This window comes from Peromyscus leucopus, chromosome 15 (assembly GCF_004664715.2).
Source record: "Peromyscus leucopus breed LL Stock chromosome 15, UCI_PerLeu_2.1, whole genome shotgun sequence".
NCBI classification, from domain to species: domain Eukaryota; kingdom Metazoa; phylum Chordata; class Mammalia; order Rodentia; family Cricetidae; genus Peromyscus; species Peromyscus leucopus.
This window is the reverse complement of record NC_051076.1, coordinates 54,563,836-54,588,955: the sequence shown is the minus strand read 5'-3', so window position 1 is coordinate 54,588,955 and position 25,120 is coordinate 54,563,836. Positions and strand designations below refer to the sequence as shown.

At 45.3% G+C, this 25,120-nt stretch overlaps 1 protein-coding gene across 2 annotated transcripts; it reads left to right on the top strand.

The window, feature by feature from the left end:
- Positions 1–27: 27 nt before the first annotated feature.
- Positions 28–21,600, top strand: Adipor1 (adiponectin receptor 1). 2 transcript variants are annotated; one of them, XM_028876619.2, is made up of 8 exons: positions 28–175; positions 8,005–8,239; positions 11,195–11,311; positions 11,940–12,111; positions 14,027–14,213; positions 18,016–18,203; positions 20,268–20,461; positions 20,744–21,600. In XM_028876619.2, exons 2-8 carry the CDS (start codon positions 8,099–8,101, stop codon positions 20,870–20,872), a joined length of 1,128 nt encoding a protein of 375 aa, XP_028732452.1. In that variant the 5' UTR covers positions 28–175; positions 8,005–8,098; the 3' UTR covers positions 20,873–21,600. The 2 variants fall into 2 exon arrangements, with proteins under 2 accessions (XP_028732452.1, XP_028732453.1); XM_028876620.2 differs by lacking the exon at positions 28–175 and adding an exon at positions 327–597.
- The last annotated feature ends 3,520 nt before the right edge of the window (positions 21,601–25,120 follow it).

Here is a 25,120-nt window from a genome sequence, read left to right as displayed (position 1 = left end):
TGAGGTAGCGCCGGGAAGGTGACGCGGCTGCGGAGGTGACGCCGTGCGGTCGCGCGGCCCTTCCGGCGCGGGCAGGGCGCTGAGGATCGGGCGCCCCTCGGCCGCAGGCCACCTCCAGCGCCGCGGGATGTAGCGCCCGGGCCCGCGGCCCCCAGCAGAGGCAGCCGGCCCGGCCGTAAGTGTCCCGTGGGCGGGCGGGCGGGCGGGCGGGACGCGGGCCCTGCAGGCTCAGGAGGGGACTGCCCGGGAGTGGCCCGCCCCTGGATCGCTGCTCAGCGCCCGGCCCTCCGAGAAGTCCGCCGTAAACATTTCCGGCCCCTCCCACCGCGCGCCGCCTCCGTTCGGGGGGCTGCTGGCCGCGGTCGGAGCCCAGCAGTCCTGGGGTGCTGCTGCCTTGGCAGCCAGCCGCGCGGGAGACGGCCGCGTTCCAGCGCTGCTGGCGACCCCGGACTTGAGCCTGCGAGTTGGGTGCGGGAGCACCGGCCCCCCGGTGGCCGGGATCCCCAAGGCCCCACCGCCATCCGCAGGTCAAACGTGACGGGGATCCCTCCTGGATAGGGTTGGAGGGGAGGTTGATGGACAGTCGACAGGCCTAAGGTAATACTCAGCTAGAATGTAAACAGATGCTGAAAGTGTTGGGAAAGAACCCAGATTTCATTTCAGAAATCTAGGCTTGATAGATGCTGTTTCGTTTGAGACTTTGGGTCTTCTAGCACTTGGTTTTAAGAAAATACAGTGGCAGTCCCTCAGTTTCTGGTGCTTCGTGAGTGAAGAAGAAGAAGAAGCTGGGCGAATTTCAGTTTACACAGTTTCAGATGTCAGCGGAGCACTAAGAAGCCACGGGATCTGCTTTATTAATCAGATTATTTCCCTCGAGTATTTAGCAGACGGGCCAGAGAACCCAGCAATTGCATTGCCGTGGTAAATCAAGCGAAGATGGTAATGGGTAGCTCTTTTCCAAACCAAAGTGATGTTGGGATGTGTTTACTGCCTTTGCCTTTGATAGTGCCGGGCAGACAGTAATGATGCAACCGCTGTTCCTGGGGCTTTATAGCAGCAAAACACTGCCCGGAACTCCGGACGGCGCTAAATAGATTGCAATGTCAGGGTTCCCGGCTTGCAGCCACTACACATCTTTATTCCAGAAGTAGTTTCCTTGTCCCTATTTTGTGCTAGGTCCTTGAGAAATCAGTCTTAAAAAAAAAAAAAGCTGGTGTTATCTGCGAAGTATTGGACTTTGGTGTGGACCTTCACAAGACTGTACCCACTTGCAGAGTAGAAATCTCAAGTGGTGTTCACAGTAGCCCAGAAATTACATGATTTCTGAGGAAGAAGCAAGTAAGTGACTATTCCCTGCGTGTGAGAGAGAATGCTGGGAAGCAGCCCCCACTGCGGATGGACACAGCGCACCACCTTAACTAGGATGTTGGGCTAACTTCTGTCTCTTTGGGGTGACCTCATTTTGTTTTTCTAAGATTCCCTGATGGAAGAATGGATTGTTCACTGCGCTAGGCGCCATGCTTTTTCACGCCTTGTTTAGATTACTGTGCCTCCCTGCTACTACTATCTATACCCATCACATCTTAAAATACTTCTGCAAAGCTTTCTTGATCGTTTCAGCTAAAGTGACGCTTTTCTTCTCAGCACCTGTTAGCTCTTAGCTTTATGGTGATGCTATTAGAAAGCAAATTATCCAATAGACATCCCCTCCCCACTTTGTTCTTGGTTTTCTGAGACAGGATCTCTCTGTGTGTAGCCCTGGCTGTCCGGGAACTCGCTCTATAGACCAGGCTGACCTCGAACTCACAAGAGATCTACCTGCCTCTGCCTCGAGTGCCACTATGCCCTGCTAATATATGTATATTATATAATATATATTAATATAATATAATTAATAATATATATATATATATTGTTTTTCCAGACAGGGTTTTTTTAAAATGTTATATGTATAGCTCTTTGGTCTGAATGTATATGTATGTGCACCATGTGCATGCCTGGTGCCCACAGAAGATGGGTCAGATCCTTCAGAACTGTGAGCCAGCATGTGAATGCTGAGTGTTAAACCAGGGTCCTCTGGAAAGCAGCAAGTGCTGTTAACCACTAAGCCAACACTCTCAACTGGCTTACAGCCCTCAGTAACCTCTTCTCTCTCTCTCTCTCTCTCTCTCTCTCTCTCTCTCTCTCTCTCTTTCTCTTTCTCTTTTTCTCCCTCTCTCTCTCTTATTTTTTTTTTGGGGGGGTGGGATTCGAGATGGTTTCTCCGTGTAGTTTTGGTGCCTGACCTGGATCTCACTCTGTAGACCAGGTTGGCCTTGAACTCACAGAGATCCGCCTGCCTCTGCCTCCCAACCACCAGCTGTCAGTAACCCCTTCTTAAAGGTGGTCAGTAACCATGCCAAGCTTCTTACTCTGCTTGCCTTTTCTCTGTAGCCAGAGCTGTATGTTCTGTAGTACTCAATAGATGTTCTCAGACTAAAGGATAGAATTTATCCTTTGTTGTAAGCCGGTAAATATTCTCTGCTTCTGAGGAAGTAGTGTAAAGCCAGACGGAGACTCTTTGACACACCCCTGCTACATTATCTGCCTATCTACTCGTCACTCTGAGGAGCTGTGTCATCTGCACATCTAGGAGCTTTATTAAGTAACGTGTTTTTCTTGTCTGGTGCGGGTATTCAGCACACTTGTTACATTTTGTCCTTAATGTCCCTTTGTCCCCAATCTGCTCATCAGACAGTTCTCATCATGCTGAACTTAGTCCCATTCGCTGCTCAGAAATGTTGGGGGTATGACTAATGTTTATGAAGGTTGTAGCAGTCTTGAATTGCAAAGATCCTAAAGATACGCTCGAGCCAAACCAGTTCCCAGTGATTGGCTTTTCAGCAAGTACCTGCCAGTTTCCTTGTCCTTCAGTGGGGCTTTAGGGGTGCGCAGTTTCAAGTGAGTTTGGGGTTAGATGGTTTAAAGTGAATTTGAGGGTGCACAACTTAGAGCGAGTGCTATATTGTGCTTCTGTATCGACCAACTATTTGTAATGTGCTCGATTTTAAAAAGCAGCTGGAAGGGCATGGTACATGCCTGTAAGTAATCCCAGCATTCGGGAGGCTGAGGAAGGAGGATTGCCAGAGTTTCTGGACCAATCTAGGTTACATAGGATGCCCCAAGCCAGCCAGGATTGCCTGGCAAGACCCTGTCTCAAGAAGAGTTGGGGTGGTGACATGAAAGTCCCCCTTATTATTCCCTGTGCTCCTCCTCCTCCTCCTTTTGCTGGTTCTATAGGAAAGTTTACCCATCTCTGAGATTAAAGAAAGGCTTCGTTTCTTCAGTTGGGATAGCTTTAACTGGCAGAGAGCTACAGAGGAAGTTAGATTGTGACTTGCTTCCCCTTCAGATTCTGAGTCAGTGACACTTGGCATCAAATAGAAGAGCTGAGGCCCCAAAACTGTAGTTTGGTAATGTCAAACATTGACCTTTGCCTTGACTCATTTTCCCCAGTAGAGCTGTGAAATTAACCTCCCTAACAAAGACTGGGCGGAGGAGAAGTGGGTCTCTGTCTGGACTGCTAGGCTGGTCTTTCTCTAGAATGACGAGAATTGAGCTGCATACACAGACCCAACTCCCCTTCCTACTCTCAGAGAGTCTAAAGCCTTAGGTCAAATCTGGACCCTTTGAGCCTTTGACTCCAGGGAAAGTGTTAGTCATAGCTTGGAAAACTTGGAAACTGCTTCAGAGAATAAATTATCAAAATCTCTAAGGGAAACTCTCCAGCTAATTGGGCGGTGATTAAAACTCAACTTTTTCTCCAAGTTTGGTGCTGGATTATCTTATTTGTAGGAACACAAATACCTCTTCTTCTCCAGAGCTTTACTCGATAATAGCTTACGTTTATCCGGTTGGGAAGCTTAGTGGTAAAGTTTATTAGCTGGAGTTGAAGAAATCCCAACAAAAATGCACTCGAGTTGGCTCAATTATAATTTGCTGTGTTGGGTGTGGCCCTTTGAGAGGAAAGGTGTTTCCTCTAAAATGCATAAGGACATAGAGTGTGGGCAGAAAGTTGTACTTCTTCTTGGCTCTCCTGGGTCTCCTGGAATCGGTCTAACACCTTAGGGGTTTGTGTTGAATTTAAATTGACAGAATAAGATGCTTGTAATTTCCTGTTGTTGGTGAGTGGTTCACCATACAGCAATGTTATTTTCAGGGCCTAGTGTTACTGCTCTTTTTTCTTGCCAGACCTCAGATCCCTCTCTCTTCCTTTCCTGTCTCTGTGTTGCTACAGTTTAGAAGACCAAACTGGACAATGGACTTTTCTCACTATGCTGACATGATCTCCATTGACCTCCATTGTATGTACATTAATGCATGATGATATGTTTTATATGATGAATTGTAGCTGATGGCTGTGCTGTGAGTTAGCTGGGATGGCTGTTAGATTTAGAGACTCTGGGTCTTAGGAGATGGGAGGGGCTGGGAGCTAGTGATGGAGGAGCTGGACAGAATCGGTAGAATCAAGTGATTTGGAAGGAAAAGAGAATAAGACTTTGTCCAGTGGATTTGAAGTCACAAAACTTTTCTGGTCAATTAAAGAAACCAGTAAAAATTCCAAGTTGGATTCTGTTTCTGATCTTTGGACCCTTACTGTACAACTTAAAGCTTGTATTATCCTTGTGTCTCTTGTGGAATATTTAAACAGCACTCAACTGAATTAAGTGTGTGACCATTCTGTTTAAAGAGTTCTCTTCCTGCACTGTTCTCCTGGAGCAGTGAGATCATGTCGTTTAATGTGGACATGTCACAAATTAACTTAAGCCATCTGATTATGCCGACAGTGATAGAACTTCTGTTTTGCACAGGACCTCGTACTACTAAATATGTTTGTTAAATATTTGATGACTTAGTTGCCTTGCTCTGGGGAAAAGAAGAAGAGAAAGCCCCGCAGTAGAGAAAAAAGGCATAAACCTTGACCAGTGGAATGATGATAAATCATATGTTTGTTGGCTGGATTGTACCCCCTTCATTCGTTTGGAAATACAGATTCAGACCAAAACTGTGGGTCTGCATCATTTTAGGACTGGTGTGTTATGATTGTGTTCCAGAATGCAAGTGCTTTTGTTTAGTTTCTCCCCTGGTTGCCTGCTGGAACTGGTAGTTTAGTGCGCCCTTCTTTTCGCGGACTTCTCAAAGACGACCAAAGCTATTTGTTGGTTTGTTTGTTTGTTGCTCAGTGTTACAAATTAATCTCTGAGGACTGTTTATTCGGTAGGACTTCCCTTTGAGGAAGTACGTTTTGAGGTCAGCAGTTAAGATTTCCCAATGTTTCTTTTCATGTGAGCTGCTTATCCGCTGAGGTTTCCAGGGCCTCCAGTTTCCTGTTCTTCTTGAGCTCAAATGTTGACTGTGACTGTGTATGTTGGCAAATGTCTTGTCACAGTCTTGCCCACTTGAAGGAGGAGGAACTGGCTGTGTTGACATAAAGGTGTGCTGTATAGTGAGTTATTGTTTGTGTCTCGCTGGGACTAGATTTGACTCTTTCAGCTTTGCGTGTGTGGTAAGCATAGGATGATGCATGAGTTCTGAGGATCGCCTTCACCTGAGGGCAGATTAAAATATTAGTCAGGCATCTCCAGAACCAATAGGAGACAGGCAAGCAGATAGGTAGGTACAGGCATTTGATAGGGGGAATTAGCCCACATGAGCGTGGAGGTTAACTCTCCAAATAGACCATCTGCAAGCTAGAGAACTAGGGAATCCAGTGGTGTCATTACCAAATGAAGACTGAAGGCTTCACAACCTGGAGGCCCTCGGTGCTTGTCCCAGAGTCCAAAGGCCAGAGAACCTAGATTCCAAATGTCTGCAAGAAGCTTCCATCACTGAGAGAGAACACTTAAAATTTATTTATTATTTATCTACTTATCTATTTATTTATTTGTTTGAGACAAGGTATAACTGTGTAGCTCTGGCTGGTCTGGAACTCTATGATGTAGACAAGGCTGGTCTTAAATTCACCCAGATCCACCTGCCTCTACTCCCCACCCCATGCAGATTAAAGGTGTGCAACACCACACTCCCTCAAAGTTCACTTTTCTTCTGTCTTGTTCTGCCTGGGGGGCAGCCAGTTAGATGATGCTAACTCTCGTGGGTGACAGCAGATCTTCCTTACTTGGGTCACTAAATCAAATACCAGTGTCTTCCTGAAACCCAGCACCCCAAAGAATGCTTTACCAGCCATCTGGATGCTCCTTAATCCAGTCATTGATACCTAAGATTAACTATAACCTACATATGCCTAATTATAATCTCTGGGAGGGAATTGAGATTACTCTTGGGTAAAAACCAGTGCAGATGCCAGAGGTGTTTGTTTATGTAGTGAGCTGCTGTGGGCGAAGCAGTACATCTTTGGGGAATAGTCATGTTTACTTCTCCACATGAAAGAGCCAGGCTCTTAAGTTTAAATTCCTCTCCCATCATAAACCCACTCTGCTTTTTCTGCACTGTCCTGTGTTAATATTCTGGCTAGCGCTGTTGCTATAAGTAACAAAGGCCCTTGTCTGTGGAGAAGGAAGACTTGGTCATTTACAACATAGTAGAAATCTTTGGAAACATTCCTTTCCTTTTTTATATTATTTATATCTCCCTGAAGCCTAATTTGAAAATGCTACATCAAGTCCAATGCAGAAAATCCTAGAATGTTTGAGAGTTTTCTGAGAAGACTGAATTCTGATTTTCCTAAGTGATCTTGTATGTCTGTATCTAGTTTATAAAAAAGTAATTTGAGTGGGGCTTAAGTTTACGGGCTATGGTGGTTGGGACATGCTCTTGCAGAGCTGGTGATTAGGTATGTGTGTGGCAAAGGGCAAACTTGGGGTGCCTCCTGTCTTCAGCTTCCTGCTTCCAGGTAAGTCGTTGTCTACTGTTAGAGAAGTGTGATGGAAGCTGTTGTTGGAGCCTTGAACCCAGACTGGACTGTATTCTCACAAACACAGTAGCAGATTTTGCAGAGGAATTAACCACTGAGTGTGTGTGTGTGTGTGTGTGTGTGTGTGTGTGTGTGTGTGTGTCTGGCATATTTGTCCAAATATATGTAGATAAAGGCCAAATGAATTCAGTTATTTAATCCATTAGTATTCCTGTGTGATCTTTTAGTAATTGTAGCCAGGTGTGTGTTTCACTTAAAAAAAGGGGGGGGGGATTTAGCTCAGTGGTAGAGCACTTGCCTAGCAAGTGCAAGGTTCTGGGTTCGGTCCTCAGCTCCCGGGGAAAAAAAACAAAAGAAAAAGCTAGGCCTGGTGGCACAGGCCTAAAGCACTCTCAGCCCTCTGGAGGCAGGCGCAGATGGGGATCTCTGAGTTTGAAACCAGCCTGGTCTACATACCAAGTTCCAGGCTAACTGGAGCTACATAGTGAGGCTGATCTCAAACCTCCCTACCCCCCGGCCAAAAGAAGAAACTAGATTTAGTGAGTACACTGCGGTAGCCAGCTAGACAGTACCAAGAGTACAGTCTACAGCAAGTCTTGGTATTCTTGTTGTCATTTCCACATCTAGGCCTCTCAACGGGGAGACGGGGTTTGAGGAGGGAGTGGTAGGCATTACTGTCCTCACTGAATGGGCTCCGTTCCTATGGGAGAGCCTTTTCAGAGTGGGTACCCACTTCGTGATGGTGACAGTTTGGTATAGTAACAATAAAACCTGTGATGGCAAAGAAAACTAGGTGTTAACATTTTTCGTGTGTGTGTGTGTGTGTGTGTGTGTGTGTGTGTGTGTGTGTGTAATGAGATCATATATGTATATAATGAGATTCTATATGTATATGAGATTTTATATATGCATATACCTGAGATTAGAGTTTCTGGTGAAGCATAATATTCTAAAAAAGACAGCAGATTTCATTTAAACAATGAGCTAGCCTTTACAGTTGGGTCGAGTGAGCTGATTAGCTGTGTCATATGCAGTTAGAATGACAGAAATGAATTCCATGGTGTCAACACCCCTCGTGTTCTTGTTTGCAGTGTCCACCATCACAGGAAGATCTCTGCCCCCTGGGGCTGAGAGACCCCAACCTTTCCTCAAGCTGAAGCCTGAGGGTATTGAGGTACCAGCCAGATGTCTTCCCACAAAGGGCCTGCGGTGGCACAGGGCGATGGGGCTCCTTCTGGTAACCGAGAAACTGACACGGTGGAACTGGCCGAACTGGGACCCCTGCTGGAGGAGAAGGGCAAACGGGCAACCACCAGCCCAGCCAAGGTAAGCTCTCTTCCGGAATTGTTCCCTCGCCCGGGCGCCCTCCTGAGCCTCTTCAGCCTGTTGTTTTAAGATCAGTGTACCAGGCTCTGCTGACTCCCCATGGGAGGGCATACCATGCTGGAGGAGGGAATGGGGGAATGGGTTGGGGTGAAAGGCTGGAGGGGCTGGAGGAGGGAGGAAGGGGGATCTGTGGTTGGTATGTAAAATGAATAAAGAATTCCTTAATAAAAAAAAAAATTAAATCTGCCAGTTGGTGGTGGCACATGCCTTTAATCCCAGCACTCAGGAGGCAGAGCCAGGTGGATCTCTGTGAGTTCGAGGCCAGCCTGGTCTACAGAGCAAGATCCAGGACAGCCAAGGCTACACAGAGAAACCTTGTCTCGGAAAAAAAAAAAAAAAAAAAAAAAAAAAACAAGAAAAAAATTTAACTTAAAAAAAAAAAAGGGCCGGGCGGTGGTGGCGCACGCCTTTAATCCCAGCACTCGGGAGGCAGAGGCAGGCGGATCTCTGTGAGTTCGAGGCCAGCCTGGGCTACCAAGTGAGTTCCAGGAAAGGCGCAAAGCTACACAGAGAAACCCTGTCTCGAAAAACCAAAAAAAAAAGATCTCATCTTACTTCCAAAATAACCACAGTTCCCTGGGAATAGCTCTATGTGAGTCTTTATCGCGATGACTTGTAGGTCTCTTTATTTTTCTCACTGTGAGCTTTCGGGAGTTAATTTCCCAAAAGAGCACCAGTACTTTGTAAACTCAGTGTTCGGCAGAAGAGCTGAAATAAAATAAATAATCACTAAGTGAACATGAATTAATGTAATAGAAGAAAACTCCTTCAACTTTGACTAGTGGAAATCTTTCAGGTAAAAGGATCCTAGAAGTAACCAGTCCAGAGCTGATGTGGAGACTCCCTGACACACACCTCTCTTGTTCCTGTCCTGGAACTCACTCTGTAGACCAGACTGGCCTCCAATTCACAGAGATCCACCTGCCTCTGCCTCCTGAGTGCTAGTGGGCTTTTTAATTTATTTTTTCTTTTCTTTCTTTCTTTCTTTCTTTTTTTTTAAGGCAAGTACTTTCCTGGGAACTGGGTATGGTAACATATGTTGGTAATTTGAAAATTTGGTAGGCTGAGGCAGGATGATTGCAAACTTGAGCCTAGCTTGGGCTATACAGACCTTGTCTCAAAAACAACATCAGCAACAGGAATTACTGTGGTTAGTCAGGTGCACGGCACACGCCTGTAATCCTTTAATCCCAGCACTTAGAAGGCAGAGGCGGGCAATCCTTGTGAGTTCCAGGACCACCAGGTCGACGTAGACCCCCCTTAAACAATTAGTAAGTGACTATTGCTGCGTTGGGCGCACTTGATTGGCCTAGGGATGAGTGGAGCAGTTTGGAGGCCCCACATGCCTGGGAGCTGCTGTAGATTCAGAGTGGTTAACACTTCTACTTTTTAAGAAAATATGTATTTTATGAGACGTGTGTGTGTGTTGCACACACCACATGCATGTAAGAACCTGTGGAGGTTTGAAGAGGGCATCAGGTCCCCTAGAACTAGAGTTACAGGCAGTTGTGAGCTGCCTCACCGGTGCTGGGAACTGTACCCCAGTCCTCTGTAAAAGCAAATAAGTTTTCTTAACCACGACGCCATTTGTCCTAATATTTATTTTATTTGTTCAGTTGGTTTTTTGTTTGTTTGTTTTTTTTTTTTTTTTTTGTTTTTTGGTTTTTTTTTTTTTTTGGTTTTTTTTGGTTTTTCAAGACAGGGTTTCTCTGTGTAGCTTTGCACCTTTTCCTGGATCTCGCTCTGTAGTCCAGGCTGGCCTCGAACTCACAATGATCCACCTGGCTCTGCCTCCCGAGTGCTGGGATTAAAGGCATGCGCTACCACCGTCCTGCTATTTTATTTGTTTTTGTTGTTGTTATTTTATGTAGCTCTGACTGGCCTAGACCTTACCTAATGTACCGTGTCGATGAGACGGGCCTCTAAAGTCACAGTGATCGACCTGTCTGCCCGCCAGTGCTGGGATTAAAGTGTGTGCCATCACCCCGGCCACCGCTGTCATGATAGCAGTCCCAGAGTAAGTGATCAGAGAGCAGCAAGTTAGAGTGTCAGCGTAGTCACTGAGGCGGCAGTCTTAAGGTTTTGTTTTGAAAATTAGTGGACTGGAGCTCAGTGTGATGGTGCGCAGTTTCAATCCCAGCTCTCAGGAGGCAGAGGCAGGTGCATCTTCCTGGGTTGAGGGGCCAGCCTGGTCTATATAATGAATTCCAAGCCAGCCAGGGCTACGTATTGTAAGAAACCCTGTCAGAGAGGGAAAGGAGGAGGAAGGAGGGGTAGATAGATAATTATTAGTAGACTGGCAGATAAGACTGGGAAATTGGGGGAAGTTGTGGACTACTTGTCCTCCAAGAGATGGGGGCTGGCAGGATTTCTCAGTGAGTGAGGTGCTTGCTGCCAAGCCTGAGGAGCTGAGTTTGATCCCTGGAACCTACATGGTAGAAGGAGAGAACCAACTCCCTCAAGCTGACTTGAGTTCTGTATGCCTTGACATGTGTGCTCATACACACACACACACACACACACACAGACACACACACACATAAATTTTAAAAAAATGCTTTAAGAGAACAGGTACAAAACGTCTAAGGCAACATGTACCTGTAATAATATTGAAGTAAATGATATTAAATTAAAAAAAAAAAAATCTAGGGCTGGTGCACTAAGCCTGTGTCTTTCCAAGGCTGGTCTCTGTCAGTCTGCCTCCTCTGTGCCCAATAGAACTTTGCTCTGGTACTGACGAAGCGTGAATCTCAGGCAGCAGTGGTGTGAACTCAGTATGTTTGGGAGAGGAGGCACCGTTTTATGGGGAGGCTGGGTAGGATGCTCCTTTGGATCTCCCCGGAAACGGTCCAGGTTAGGAGGTGAGGTCTAGCTCATTGTGTTGGTTGTCCTTAGGCTGAAGAAGAACAGACATGCCCGGTGCCTCAGGAAGAGGAGGAGGAGGTGCGGGTGCTGACGCTTCCTCTGCAGGCCCACCATGCCATGGAGAAGATGGAGGAGTTCGTGTATAAGGTGCAGCCTAGAGCTGGAAAGGGGAGGGGGGGAGTGGGGGGAACAGGGTGGGTGGGCAGGCTTGTCTGGGATGTTTCCAACTGGCAAGCTTACCTGGGGTTGAAGAACATTTGCTTGGTGACCTGATTTCAATCCCTTGATCCTCATGGTAAAAAAAACGAATGATTCCCATAAGTTGTCCTCTGATCTTCACATGCCCACTCTTGAACATGTATGAACACAGACATGCACACAAAATAAATACATTTAAAAAAGAAAGAAGAATTCTTGCTTTAAAAGATGTAGTATTAGCCCAGTAAGAGCTTAGAATGTAAATGGGGACAGAGGAGCAGGAGACAAAGGGTCTCTCTAGGAGTACATCAGAGGAAGGATTTGTTTATAATTTGAAAATTCAAGGAGCCTAAGGAGGTTCGCCATAAACTGGTCAAAATATGGTCAATACCCTGATAGTCCCCCCTTTTTTTTTTTTTCTTCTGTCTTTGGTATCTCCAAGTCCAGGCTTGTTTTCCTGTGACTTGGGACCATCTGAAGCCTGAGTGACGGCCTCCTAGACAGGTTCTTCTGCAGTGCAGTATCTCAGAAAACCTGGTCTTCACTGGCCCATCTAAAGGTGCTGTGTGTATTGTAGGTCTGGGAGGGACGCTGGAGAGTCATCCCATATGATGTTCTTCCGGACTGGCTGAAAGACAATGACTACCTGTTACACGGCCATAGACCACCTATGCCCTCCTTTCGGGCTTGCTTCAAGAGCATCTTCCGCATCCATACAGAAACTGGCAACATCTGGACCCATCTGCTTGGTGAGTGATTTAGATGAGAAAAATACACAATTTTTATTGATAAGTGCTATACCACTGAGCAACATTCTCAGCAAGAACTCTACTCTTCCATTAGTGGTAGTGATGCACACTGTAGTAGTTTGAAAGAAAATGGCCCCATAGGAATGCCACAGGAAGTGGCACCATTAGGTAGTGTGGCCTTATTGGAGTGGGTGTGGCTTTGTTGGAGGAGGTGTGGCTTTGTTGGAGGAGGTGTGGCTTTATTGGAGTGGGTGTGGCTTTTTTGGAGGAAGTATGTCACTGGGGGGTGGGCTTTGAGGTCTCAGATGCTCAAGCGAGGCCCTCTGTGACACTCTCTTCCTGCTGCCTGCCAATCCAGATGTAGAACTTCCAGCTCCTTCTCCAGCACCATGTCTGCCTGCATGCTGCCATGCTTCCTGCCATGACGATAATGGACTGAACCTCTGAACTGTAAACCACCCAATTAAATGTTTTCCTTTATAAGAGTTGCCGTGGTGCCGGGTAGTGGTGGTGCACACCTTTAATCCCAGTACTTGGCCTACAGAATGAGTTCTAGGACAGCTAGGGCTGTTATACAGAGAAACCCTATCTTGGAGGGGAAAAAAAAAAAAGAGTCGCCATGGTCATGGGTGTCTTCACAGCAACAGAAACTCTTAACTCCGACATGGGGTCTCACCATGTAGCCCTGGCAGCCTGAAACTCCCGTGTATACCAGACTGGACTCAGACAGAGATCCAAGTGCTAGAATTAAAGGTGTGTGTCTTAGTTGGGGTTTCTATTGCTGTGAAGAGACACCATGACCACAGCAACTCTTATAAAGGAAAACATTTAATTGGGGACTTGCTTACAGTTCAGAGGTTCAGTCCATTATCATCATGGTGGGAAGCATGGCAGCATGCAGGCAGATGTGGTGCTGGAGAAGGAGCTGAGAGTTCTGCATATGGATCCACAGGCAGCAGGAAGAGACTGTGAGCATGACTAGGCCTGACTTGGCCATCTGAGCCCTCAAAGCCCACCCCCAGTGACACACTTCCTCCAACAAAGCCACACCTCCTCCAACAAGGCCACACCTCTAATAGGGTCATCCCGGGTGAGCTATTGGGACCATTGTCTTCCAAACCACTACACCGTGTCTCAAAATCAAAGAAACAAACAAACAAAAAAAGGAATTCCAGTCTTACTTGCTAAGAAATTCTATAATGTTTGTCCATGGGGAGAGATAAAGTTTCTCTGAATAATTGATATCAGGAGTCATGCCTTTAAATCACCATTGACCTTAATTGACATTTGCTTGCTGCTCTTTACAACAGAGTAGAAGCCCCCAAACAAGGGAAAATGATACTGTATGTCCTATTGGATTCCTGGTAGAACGTCCATGTGGTGGGAGCTTGCCGCTATAAAAACAAAATGCCAACATTTCACAGAATGTTATTTTTGTGGCCTGGGAATGTACGTTTGCTGATAGTAGGTTTGCCTGGCTTCAAGAAGCCCTGGGTTTGATTCCTGGCACGATTACACTGGACATGGCGGCACATGCCCGTAATCCCAGTCCTCAGGAGGATGGGAAGGAGCATCCTTAGCTACACGGGGAGTTACATGACACCCTGTCTCAAAAGTAAAATGTCTTGCCGGGTGGCGGCAGCGGCGGCGGCGGCCCACGCCTTTAATCGCAGCATTTGGGAGGCAGAGGCAGGTGGATCTCTGAGGTTGAGGACATCCAGGGCTACACAAAGAAACCTTGTCTCAAGAAAATAAGAAGAAGAAAAATGAAATGTCTTTGTTTGGGCTGGTTTCTCTCGCTGATAGCAGTTCTCGTGGCTGGTTCTCCTGGGTGACTGATAGAAGCAGCGGCTGTCACGGCGCAGACATTCCACTTTTCCTCATGGGTTTCGTGTTTCCTTTTTCCCTTGTGCAGGTTTTGTTCTGTTCCTCTTTTTGGGAATCTTGACCATGCTCAGACCAAATATGTACTTCATGGCTCCCCTGCAGGAGAAGGTGGTTTTCGGGATGTTCTTTCTGGGCGCAGTGCTCTGCCTCAGCTTCTCCTGGCTCTTCCACACCGTCTATTGTCATTCAGAGAAAGTCTCTCGGACTTTTTCCAAGTAAGTTGAAAGGACAGCAGTAGCGGGAACCACGTGCGTTATTGTCACATCTTGTCCCAGTCCCGAACAGGTGCTTGAGCTGCTCTAGCGATGACTGAACCCCTGTTGTCCCCAAGGGAGTGAAGTCTTCTCTTCTGTTGTTGTGACAAGATGATGAAGTTTTTCTTGAAAAACTTCATGATAAACTTCCCACAGCCTCCTCAACAGATGGAAACAATCCTGACTGTGTTTTCTACTGAAACAGTACTGTCTTTTGTGAAACTTGAGGTGTCGGTGGGTTGTCTTCAAGGCCAAGTACATAACTGTAGCTTATCTTTGTATTGGCTCAGCCAAAGTCGCATGTGCAGGCAGTCTGTGCCTCATACGGCTAGTGCTCTTCACTCCCGCCCCCTGAAAAGCTTATCTTTGTTGGCCAGGCATTACTAGATGCATCAGACCAGCTGCCTGTCAGGCGCTGTTGATGTCCCCGGCTCAGCCTGGGATTTGTTTACTTGAGTGGTGGTGGTTGTTCCTGCTTTCTTAGTAAGGGTGGTAGATGATTTCATTTCTCCCAGTAACACCAGTGACTAGAGAACATCTTTATTACCTTGGTCAGTGCCAAGCAGGATGGGATGCACCTGTGTTCTCAGCTACTCGGTGGGATAAAGGAAAAGACAGGTCTGGTAGCCAACATTTGTAATCTCAGCCTCAGGAAGCTAAGGCAGGAGAATTGCTTTGAGTTTCAGGCTAGCCCAGGCTACATAGTGAATTTCAGGTCAGCCTGGGATAGAGAACAAGACTTACTCCAAAAAAAAAAAAAAGGAGAGTTGGTCGGATGGCTCAGTGGATAAAAAAGCATTTGCCACCATGCCTAATGACCCAAGTTCAATCCTGGGACCCACTTGTAGAAGGCAAGAACCACCTCTGACCTCCATACTCAGGTGATAGTGAATATACACACATATACACAGTAATTTAAAGGGAAAAGTGATGCGAGAAACCCAAGGATGTCTGGGGAGAAGACTAATTTATTAAGGGATGAAATGGACCACACACTCACAAATCCAAAAATGAAATGATGCCATTGCCTCTTCATCTCCCAGAGACAGATGGGGAACACTCCAGACCAGTTCACTGAACCATGCATCAGGAAGCCTTCCACGTCCAAGAGGTTTCTCAGCTCCAGCCCTCTTCTCTGTTAAGAGGTCACGTAGGCAGGCGAGAAGCACCGCCTCTATTGGGCCACATAGCCCAAGGTCATGGGTGTAGCTACATTCCCACTACACTTCCCCTTTTTGTCTAAATAAGAAGGTTCTAAACTTAATACAAAACTATATTCAATAAGAACGATTATCAAGTATTTTCCAGGAGAAAGAAACAAAACAAAAGTGGAACTACACCCAACAAGAACCTTAAGTAAGAAACATACTAAATGCCCAGATCATAGGTAAATGGCAAATTATAGAGACTACTCCTAAAGCTGCCCTGTGCTGAAGAATCTAAATCTAGTACCTGATATGCTCTTAGCTAAGATACAAAATGGTTACAACTGTGACCATCTATTCTTCAACCCCATCAAAGACCTGAGAAGGAAAATAATATTACCTGGGTAAACAGAAAATGCAAGCGAGCAACTTCCGAAAAAATGCAAGAAATGACAGAGACAGCTGACTGCCTGGACAGTCACCCAGAGTTTCTCTGCAGTGCTAGGGCATCCACTTGGCTGTAGACCTAGAATATCTGACAGACCTTTTTCAGAAGCAGGATATTTTGAAAGACCATCTTATCCTGTCTTGGCAAGGTTCAACAGTCACTTTTCCTTGTGTCCTGCTCATCTGGAATGAACAGCATGCTTACTGTCTGCAGCCGAGGCAAGGGCAGTTCTTTACCCAACAGCCCTTTTTTGCCAGGAAGAAGACAAACTCCATATGGAGTGTCTTTGATGCCCAACATCCTCTCAGGAGTAGATCGATGCTACCAGGAGCAATCGTGTCTCACATCAACAGAATTCTAAGTTATCAAAATATTTAAATGCCATATTCTCTAGGTCTATGACATGTTTGAAGATTACGTATTTATCCAACATATATTTCTGTATATCTAGAAAAAGTATGATAAGCATGGGTGACTATTGACCTGTATCAACCTAAAAAGCTTAAAGACTGAGGCTTCACATTACAAAAATAATCTGTAAACAAATGTACAGTATAAGGAGAATGACCTCAAATTTGTCACAATATACAAAAATATCTTAATCAGAAGTAGAAATGTATAGTGTAATATGACAACCATATTCTTAATATGTATCAATATACAAAATAGCCTAAACAGGTAGAATATACATACAGTATGACAAATGTAATTTTATATTTATCAGTATACAAAATATTTCAAATAGTAGGAACCTATGTATAGTATGACAAATATAGCTTTGTATTTGGGTCAATATACAAATTATCTTAAATAAGAATAGAAAAAATAATTTTACATTTGTATCAATATACAAGAATCCATACCAATGCAAACTATCTAAAGCTGACAGTTACTGATTTAGTTTATAAGTAAATACAATAATCTACCTTATTATAGTTCTCTTTTTTCTTTTCCAAAAGAGAATCCTGAGTCTAAACTTTATTGTTCCACCCCCAACCCTTTTGCAACTTAGAATTACAACTTACAACCAACCTCTAGCAGATGACAATTATCCATAACCTGAGAAAACAAAACCTCTTGGGAGAGGGGGCATCGTTTCCTTAAAATTGCTTCCTGCTCTGTAGGGAGCGACAGTTTCTGTGTGGGATTCTGTAAGAAAACCAAAACAATGGTTAAGTCTCCTGAGGACTAGCTGTAATGTTAGTAGCCAGTCTCAGAGTAATGGACAAAGCTCAAATAAAGTTCTGGCTAGAGGTGTAAGATGGCGGACCATCACAGACACCTTGGAATTGTCTTGGGCAGTTTGTAGTCCAAAGCCGATCTTTGAGTAGTGTTTATCAGCTTAATAGCATCATTATGAACCATAAGAACAGGACAAGCAAAAGTACCTTACACCAGGTGTGGTGGCCATAACTGTAATCCCAGCACTCAGGAATAGAGGCAGGAGAATGAACTACACATTGGAGACCAGTATAGGCCACCTAACACAGCCAAAATCCCCTATGCTCTTAATCTAAGGGTTTGTTTTCAGAACTCCATCAGATTGGGGAAATAACTCAGAACCCTTTCTGAGTGTGATGCTGAGAACCAGCTGGATTGTGGCAGAATTTCTAAAAGTGTCTTATGCAGCCCAGAATGGCCTTAAGCCTCTGTAGCCTTGAACTCTCCATCCTCTCCCCTCCACCTTCCAAGTGCTAGGGTTATAGGTGTGCTCAACACACCTGGCTTTCTTAGAGAATTTTTTACTGGAAGGTAAAATGTGCTTAACCTTGTGGAATCGGAACTACAGAGTGAGTTCCAGGACAGCCATGGCTACACAGAGAAACTTTGTCTCAAAAAACAAAGACAAAACAAACAAAAAATGTAAGTTTTATTGGGAATTTCATTCTTGTGTACAGTGTGTTCTGATTCTATCTATCCCGCCTCCAGCTTCCTTCCAGACCTTCCCCGGCCTGTCCTCTCCCAGCTTCATGCCCTCTCTTTTTTTTCTTTCTGTTTTGTTTTCAAATGGTCTGTTGAGTCCAGTTTAGTTCCCAGAATAGATTGTGGGGAAGGTTGAGACTGGAGAGGGTTCAATCTGGGTGCAGGTGAAAAACAATTAACTGCAATGAGCCCCAGGAATTCTTCATTTCTCCCATTCATGCGCTTGGTTTCTGTGGCTTGTTTTTAGACTGGACTATTCAGGGATTGCTCTGCTGATTATGGGGAGCTTTGTCCCCTGGCTCTATTACTCCTTCTACTGCTCCCCACAGCCACGGCTCATCTACCTCTCCATCGTCTGTGTCCTGGGCATTTCTGCCATCATTGTGGCACAGTGGGATCGGTTTGCCACTCCTAAGCACCGGCAGACACGAGCAGGTGAGTAGGCCTGACTGGGCTTGGTGCTGCATGCCTGGTCCAGTGGTTCTCAGCCTTCCTGCTGCTGCAGCCCTGTGATGCAGTTCCTCACATGTGACCCCAGCCAGATGATTGTCATTGCTGCTTCCTAACTGTCATTGTGCTACTCTTATGAATCACAGTGTAAATATCTGTTTTCCAATGGTCCTGAGTGACCCCTGTGGAACAACACCTTCCCAAAGGGGTCTTGACCCAAGGTTGAGAACCACTACTCTAATCCCAAGTACTCAAGAGATTGATGTGGCTGGATCAGAAGTCCAAGGCCAACCTGATGACCCTGTGTCAAAGTAAAAGATAAAAGGGCTGGAGATAATAGTTCCAAGGAAGAGCATTTGCTTCTTGCCTAGTATTTACAAGGTCTAGGGTTCAGTCCCTGGTACTGGAGAGGGAGGAGGAAGGAAAGAAAGGGGGTTGGGCAGGTAGGAAGACATGTTGTAAAGCTCAGAGGTGTTAATGATAACCCCCTACTGTTCTGGGTTTGTTTGTTTTTTTTTTTCTTCGAGACAGGGTTTCTCTGTGTAGTTTGGCTTTCCTGAACTCACTTTGTAGACAGGCTGCTCGAACTACAGAGATTGCTGGCTCTGCCACCGAGTGCTGGGATTGAAAGTCTGAACGCTCTGTATACTTCCTGGAGCTTGCTTCTGTAGACCAGGCTGGCCTCAAACTCACAGAGATCCACCTGCCTCTGCCTCTGCCTCTGCCACCACACCTGGCTTACTTCAGTCTTTATGATTTTAAAATGTAAATTGTAGCTGAACAGTGGTGGCAGCAGCACACGCCTTTAATTCCAGCACTTGGGAGGCAGAGGCATGCGAATCTCTGAGCTTGAAGCCAGCTTGGTCTACAAGAGCGAGTTCTAGGCTAACTAAGGCTACATAGAAATTCTCCCAATCTCAAAAAACAAAGTTAAAACAAACAAAAAAAATGTAAATTTTATTAAGAATTTTATTCTTGTATACAGTGTGTTTTGATTCTGTTACCCCTTCCAGCTCCTTCCAGACCAACCCCCTCCTGCCCCCTCCCAGCTTCCTGCCCTCTCTTTTCTTTTCTTTTTTTTCAAATGGTCCATTGAGTCCAGTTCTGCCCATATGCACATGGGTGTGGGGCTGTCCACTGAAGCCTAGACAACCTCCCCCTGGCCACACCCCTCAAAGAAAACTGACTGCCTTAACCACTATCCATCAACTGTCACAGCTCTTCAGGAACTTTGTGAGCCTCTCCTGTCTGTGCTGGAATTCTGACTGGCTTGATCCTGTGCAGGTGTTTTAATGATCCCTTAAAAAAGACTTATTATTTATGATTATGCATGTCTTACTATGTATCTGTATGTGCCCATGGAAGCCAGAAGAGAGTGTCAAATCTCGTGAAGCTGGAGTTCCAGGCAGTTGTGAATCGCCTAACCTAGGTGCTGGGAACTGAACTGGGAGGTTTCTGGAAGAGCAGCAAACATTGTTACACACAGGCCATCTCTTCATCCTTTTCTATGGTCTTAGTGGCAAACCGGCTGTCCTGGTGGTGGAGCCACTGAGCCCTAGTACCAAGTCATAGATGAGTTTTGAAATAACCTTATGTGATTTTTCAAACTTTGTTTATTTTGAGAAAAGGCCTCACTAGGTAGCCCTGGCTGGTCCAGAACTCAATATGTAGACCAGGCTGGCCTGAAACTAAGAGATCCACCATCCTCTGCCTCCCATATTCTGGTATTAAAGGAGTTCACCACCAGCTAGTCCCACCCCGCTTATTTATTTGTGTGTGTGTGTGTGTGTGTGTGTGTGTGTGTGTGTGTGTGTGTGAGTGAGTCTGTGTCTGCCATGTGTGTGCAGGTGCCCACAGAGGCCAAAAGAGGGCATAGGATCCCCTTGACCCACAAGAACTGTCTGCTGTTGGTCATCTTTGCCTAAATCCCCTAAACATGTACTATTCATCAGAAAGGAGTTGCTTTTCATAAACATATAAATTGCAGATTCAAATCAGAGCCTTCCATATAGCTCTTTCCTGCTTGACAGTCATGTCTGTTCTGTTCAGGAGTGTTCCTGGGACTTGGCTTGAGTGGTGTTGTACCCACCATGCACTTTACAATCGCTGAGGGCTTTGTCAAGGCCACCACGGTGGGCCAGATGGGCTGGTTCTTCCTCATGGCTGTGATGTACATCACCGGAGCTGGCCTGTATGCTGCTCGGATTCCAGAGCGCTTCTTTCCCGGAAAATTTGACATATGGGTAAGAAATGACTCTTAGCAGGGCCTGGGATAGGGAGGGACTGACCCAAGGTCAAAGCTCTGAGGAGAAGGTGTTAAGTGATTTGGGTCGTGAAGCATTTGACTGTACATTGTGTCTGAAGGAAGTCAACACTGGTGTCTCTCTGGTAGTTGTTTATAATGTTCTCTAGCGAGCTTCCCTTTTGTGATATCAGACAGTTCTTCAGGGGAAACCAGAAGAGGCGAATGCTTCCTCCGACTCCTCCCCATCCTCCTAAAGATGGATCTCTGTTTATTCCTACAGTTCCAGTCCCATCAGATCTTCCACGTCCTGGTGGTGGCTGCAGCTTTCGTCCACTTCTATGGGGTCTCCAACCTTCAGGAATTCCGTTACGGCCTAGAAGGTGGCTGTACCGACGACTCCCTCCTCTGAGCCTTCCCACCTGAGGGTGGAGGAGGAACTTCCCAAGTGCTTTTAAAAATAACTTCTTTGCTGAAGTAAGAGGGAGAGTCTGAGTTGTCTGTTTCTAGAAGAAACCTCTTAGAGGATTGAGTACCAGTCAGCCTCAGCTCACTGTCACAGCCACCGGGCAATAAACCTCCCCCTTTCCATTCCCTGGCTGGGAGCCAGTCCTCAGCAGGCCCCTCAGCAAGGACTGCTGGTCCTTCCAGGATAGGACTTTGAAGCTCATGTTGAGATTTCACCCATTCCTCCAGCCATTTTGGGGAAAAAAAAAATTATGAACTGGGATTCTTCAGAAATTATGTTTGGTTTTTTCTTGAAGAAAATATCCCTCCCTCACCCCCATCCTTACTTTGTTACCTGGCTGATAACAGGCCACCCATTTTTGTAGCTCACTTTTCAAAAACAATTATAACCTGGTCCTGTCTTTCTAGGGCCTAGATCTGCTTATATGGCAGGACAGACGAAGTCACTGCCTTGATGTAGCCCGGCTAATCATGGAAGTATGTCCAGGCTTCAAGTAACTTGAGTTTAAAACCTTTTTTTTCTTGGCAGAGTAATGTAAAATTAAAATGGGGAAGATATTTAATATTTAATACTAAGCTTTAAAAAGAAACCTGCTATTATTGCTGTGTACCTTGATGCAAAGACTATTATGATAATAAAAGAAAGTACAGACAACACTTGGCATTCAAAGAGTTAACGTGTATTGTCTCAAGTGCTTGCTCACAGCTCCAAGGAATTATGATGACTTATGATGACAAGGCTTATGATGACTCCAGCTTCACCTGAGACACAAATCTGAGTTGTGCTGACAGACGTACGTGGTCAGGGAGTTAGCACAATTCGGTGTCCAGCCTCTGATCTCCAGTACAACTTAGCACCACACAGACATCGGGGAGGAAGATGACTGTGCAGTCTGGGGCTGCCCCTCGACTGAGAGAGTGTGCGCCTGTTCTGAGACTAGTATTCATGAGACTCTGTCTCAAACAATAAAGATTATTGTGCTATAGTAGTGTTAATTGCTATAAGAGTCTCAAAAGTGTTGAGATATGTATACCCCAGAGCTTGGGTGCTAGAGAACACTTGGTCAGTTCAGTGTTTGACATCTAAAGCCAGGGAAGGTGACATGTTCTTGTCATCCCGGAGCTGGGGAGACAGACAAGTAGATCACTGGGCCTCCCTAGTCAGCCAACCTAACCTAACCGGCAAGTTCCAGGCTAGAGAACCTGCCCCCTCTCCCCCAAGCAGTGCACAGTGCGTGAAGAACAACTCCTGAGGTGGCCGATTGGCCTGCGTGTCTGTAGTCCCTCACACATACCCCACCAAAGGCGATTTATGTTCTCTGATACTTTGAGAATTATACTGAACTTGACTGAGGGCTTCTGTTCATTGGGTACGTAAGCTAGAAGTAATTCCCAGCAAATAAGCAGTCAACGGAGAGCCATGGGTTACACAGTGTGTTCACTTTAAAGTTTGTACAACTGAGGACAAACGATCTTTTGAAGAAACAATTAGCCAGGCATGGTCATTCATGCCTTCAATCTCACCATACCAGAGGCAGAGGCAGGAGGATCTCCGTGAATCTCAGCTAAGACTACATAGATCCCATCTCCAAAAAAAAAAAAAAAAAAAATAGAAAAGAAACAATTCACATAGACAAAGAAATAGAAATTAAAACCAAAAGGAGAAAGGTGGACACGGTGATTTGTGCCTTTCATTCCCACAACCAGGAGGCAGAAATAGGTGGTGGGTTGCTATAGATTTAAGACTAGCTTGGTCTCCATACTGAGGCCTCAAACTCACAAAGATCTGCCTGCCTCTGCCTCCCAAGTTCTGGGATTAAAGGCATGCACTGACCACCCAGCTCCAAGTCCCAATTTTTAAAAAAATTTTTTGGGGGTGTGTATGTGTTTTGTTTTGTTTGTTTTGTTTTTGGAGACAGGTTCTCACTATGGAGCCCTGGCTGGACTGAAACTCACTATGTAGACCAGACTAGCCTTGAATTCATAGGGACACATCTGCCTCTGCCCCCTGAGTACTGGGATCCAAGGTGTGTACCACCACCCCTGGCTAATTTTCTCTCTTTTTAAGTAACACCTTACTTATGTGTACTGTTTTTTAACATATGATTTTAAAGGTATACCCTGTATTATTTTTAGCAAATGTAGTTTGTTCTCAAATAGTCTATTATGCCTCCAAAGAGGTATCTTTTGGCTCCAGCATTGGGTCAGTTGAATTTAAAAAAAGCAAAACAAAAACCACAATCAATGTTGCCGTCGGAAACTGGTTGTTTTGTATGATTTGGATAAAGAGAACCTGGAATTTTGGTGTACCTCTAATCAGAGTCAGTAGAGCAGTGTTATGTGGGAGAGGAAAGCATTACAGGGGCTGGAAGGAAAGGGCAGTTGGAGCCTTGAAACTGAAGGCACATGCGGTTGTGATGAGCTGCCGGACACGGTGCTGGGGACCACACTCAGGTCCTCTTGAAGAGCAACACGCGCCTTTAAACGCTGAGCAGCCTCTCCAGCACCCTGGATAACGGAATAATTCTCTGTGACATAATTTTTCCTGCTGCTTCAATGGAACCTTTTCTGACAAAGGAAGACTTCAACCCAATCAGAAGACAGGTGAATTTAACACTGAGATCCATTTTTATCCTTACCTAGGAAATATTTGGATAAAATCTAATCATCAGGTATCAAACAGGAAAGGGGTAACACAGAAGTCTTTCTTCAATTTTTTAAAACAGAAAGATAAGAACAGTGTAGGTAGAACGTTGCGCTCTGCTTCTGTGGCGGTTTGAATAGGAGTGGCCCCCATAGGCTCACATATTTATGGACATTAGAGGATGGTGCTACCCGCTGGGCGGTGGTGGCGCACGCCTTTAATCCCAGCACTCGGGAGGCAGAGGCAGGCGGATCATTGTGAGTTCGAGGCCAGCCTGGACTACCGGGTACCGAGTGAGTTCCAGGAAAGGCGCAAAGCTACACAGAGAAACCCTGTCTCGAAAAAAAAAAAAAAAGAAAAAAGAAAGAAAGAAAGAAAGAAAGAAAGAAAGAAAGAAAGAAAGAAAGAAAGAAAGAAAGAGAAAGAAAGAAAGAGCAGGAGAGAATGGTGCCACTTGACAGGGATCAGGAGGTGTGGCCTGGTTGGAGGGGGTGGGCTTTGGGGTTTCAGGAGCTCAAGCCAGGTCCAGTGTCCCTCTGTCTTCCTGCTGCCTGCCAATCCAGTCGTAGGGCTCTCAGCTCCTTTATTCCTGTTTTTAATTTTGACCTAAGAAATTGTTTTTTACTTTTTATTTTGAGAGAGGGTGTCACTAAATTGACCAGGCTGCCTTTGAACTCACTCTGTTGCCCAGGCTAACCCCACATCAGCCTCAAGAGTAGCTGGGATTACAGATGTGCACCACCATGTATTTTTTTTTTTAAAGTTGGTCTCCCTATGTAACTCCTAAAACCCTATGTGAAGCAGGCTGGCTTTGAACTCACAGAGATCCGCCTGTCTCTGCCTCCTGAGTGTTGGGATCATAAGTTTTATCTTTCACTAATGTTTTTATAGCCTACTTGGACTTTCTAGTTTTACCCTCACCCTTTCCACTTTTGGAAAACGTTCCTTTCCTTTAGGACAGAAGTAGTTTACAGTTTAAAAACCCTTTCCCTCCAAAAGCATTCCTTTTTTTTTTTTTTTTTTTTTTTTTTTTTTTCTTTTATCTTTTTTTTTTAGAGGTTCTCTTGCAACCCAGGCTGGCCTCAAACTTGCTATGTATAAAAAAATGGCCAAATGTTGGGATTACATGCATCTTCTGCTACACTCAGTTTTTGTTGCTGTTGTTCTTTCTTCTTAACAAAGTTACTATATTTTCATAAAAATTTGTATCTGCAGCACAGGCAAAAGACACTAACATGGATGGGGTATGTTCGGTTGGGAGAGTGCCTGTCTAGTGTGGATGCAGTCCTAGGGTCAATTCCCAGTACCACATAAACCAGACATGGTTTCCTGTAGGCATGCTGTCTGTAATACCAGCCCTCGGGAGCTCAGAGATAGGTGGATCAGAAATCAACAAACTTAGATTCATTTATTGGAGATTTAAATCTTATATAACAGGCACTCAGAAATGGATCTTGCTAAAAAGCACTGACTTCTCATTTGGGTTCACAAAATAAAACAAAGCAGCCTTGAAGTCTGGCGTCTGTCTCCTCCTGTGTTTTTCTCTTT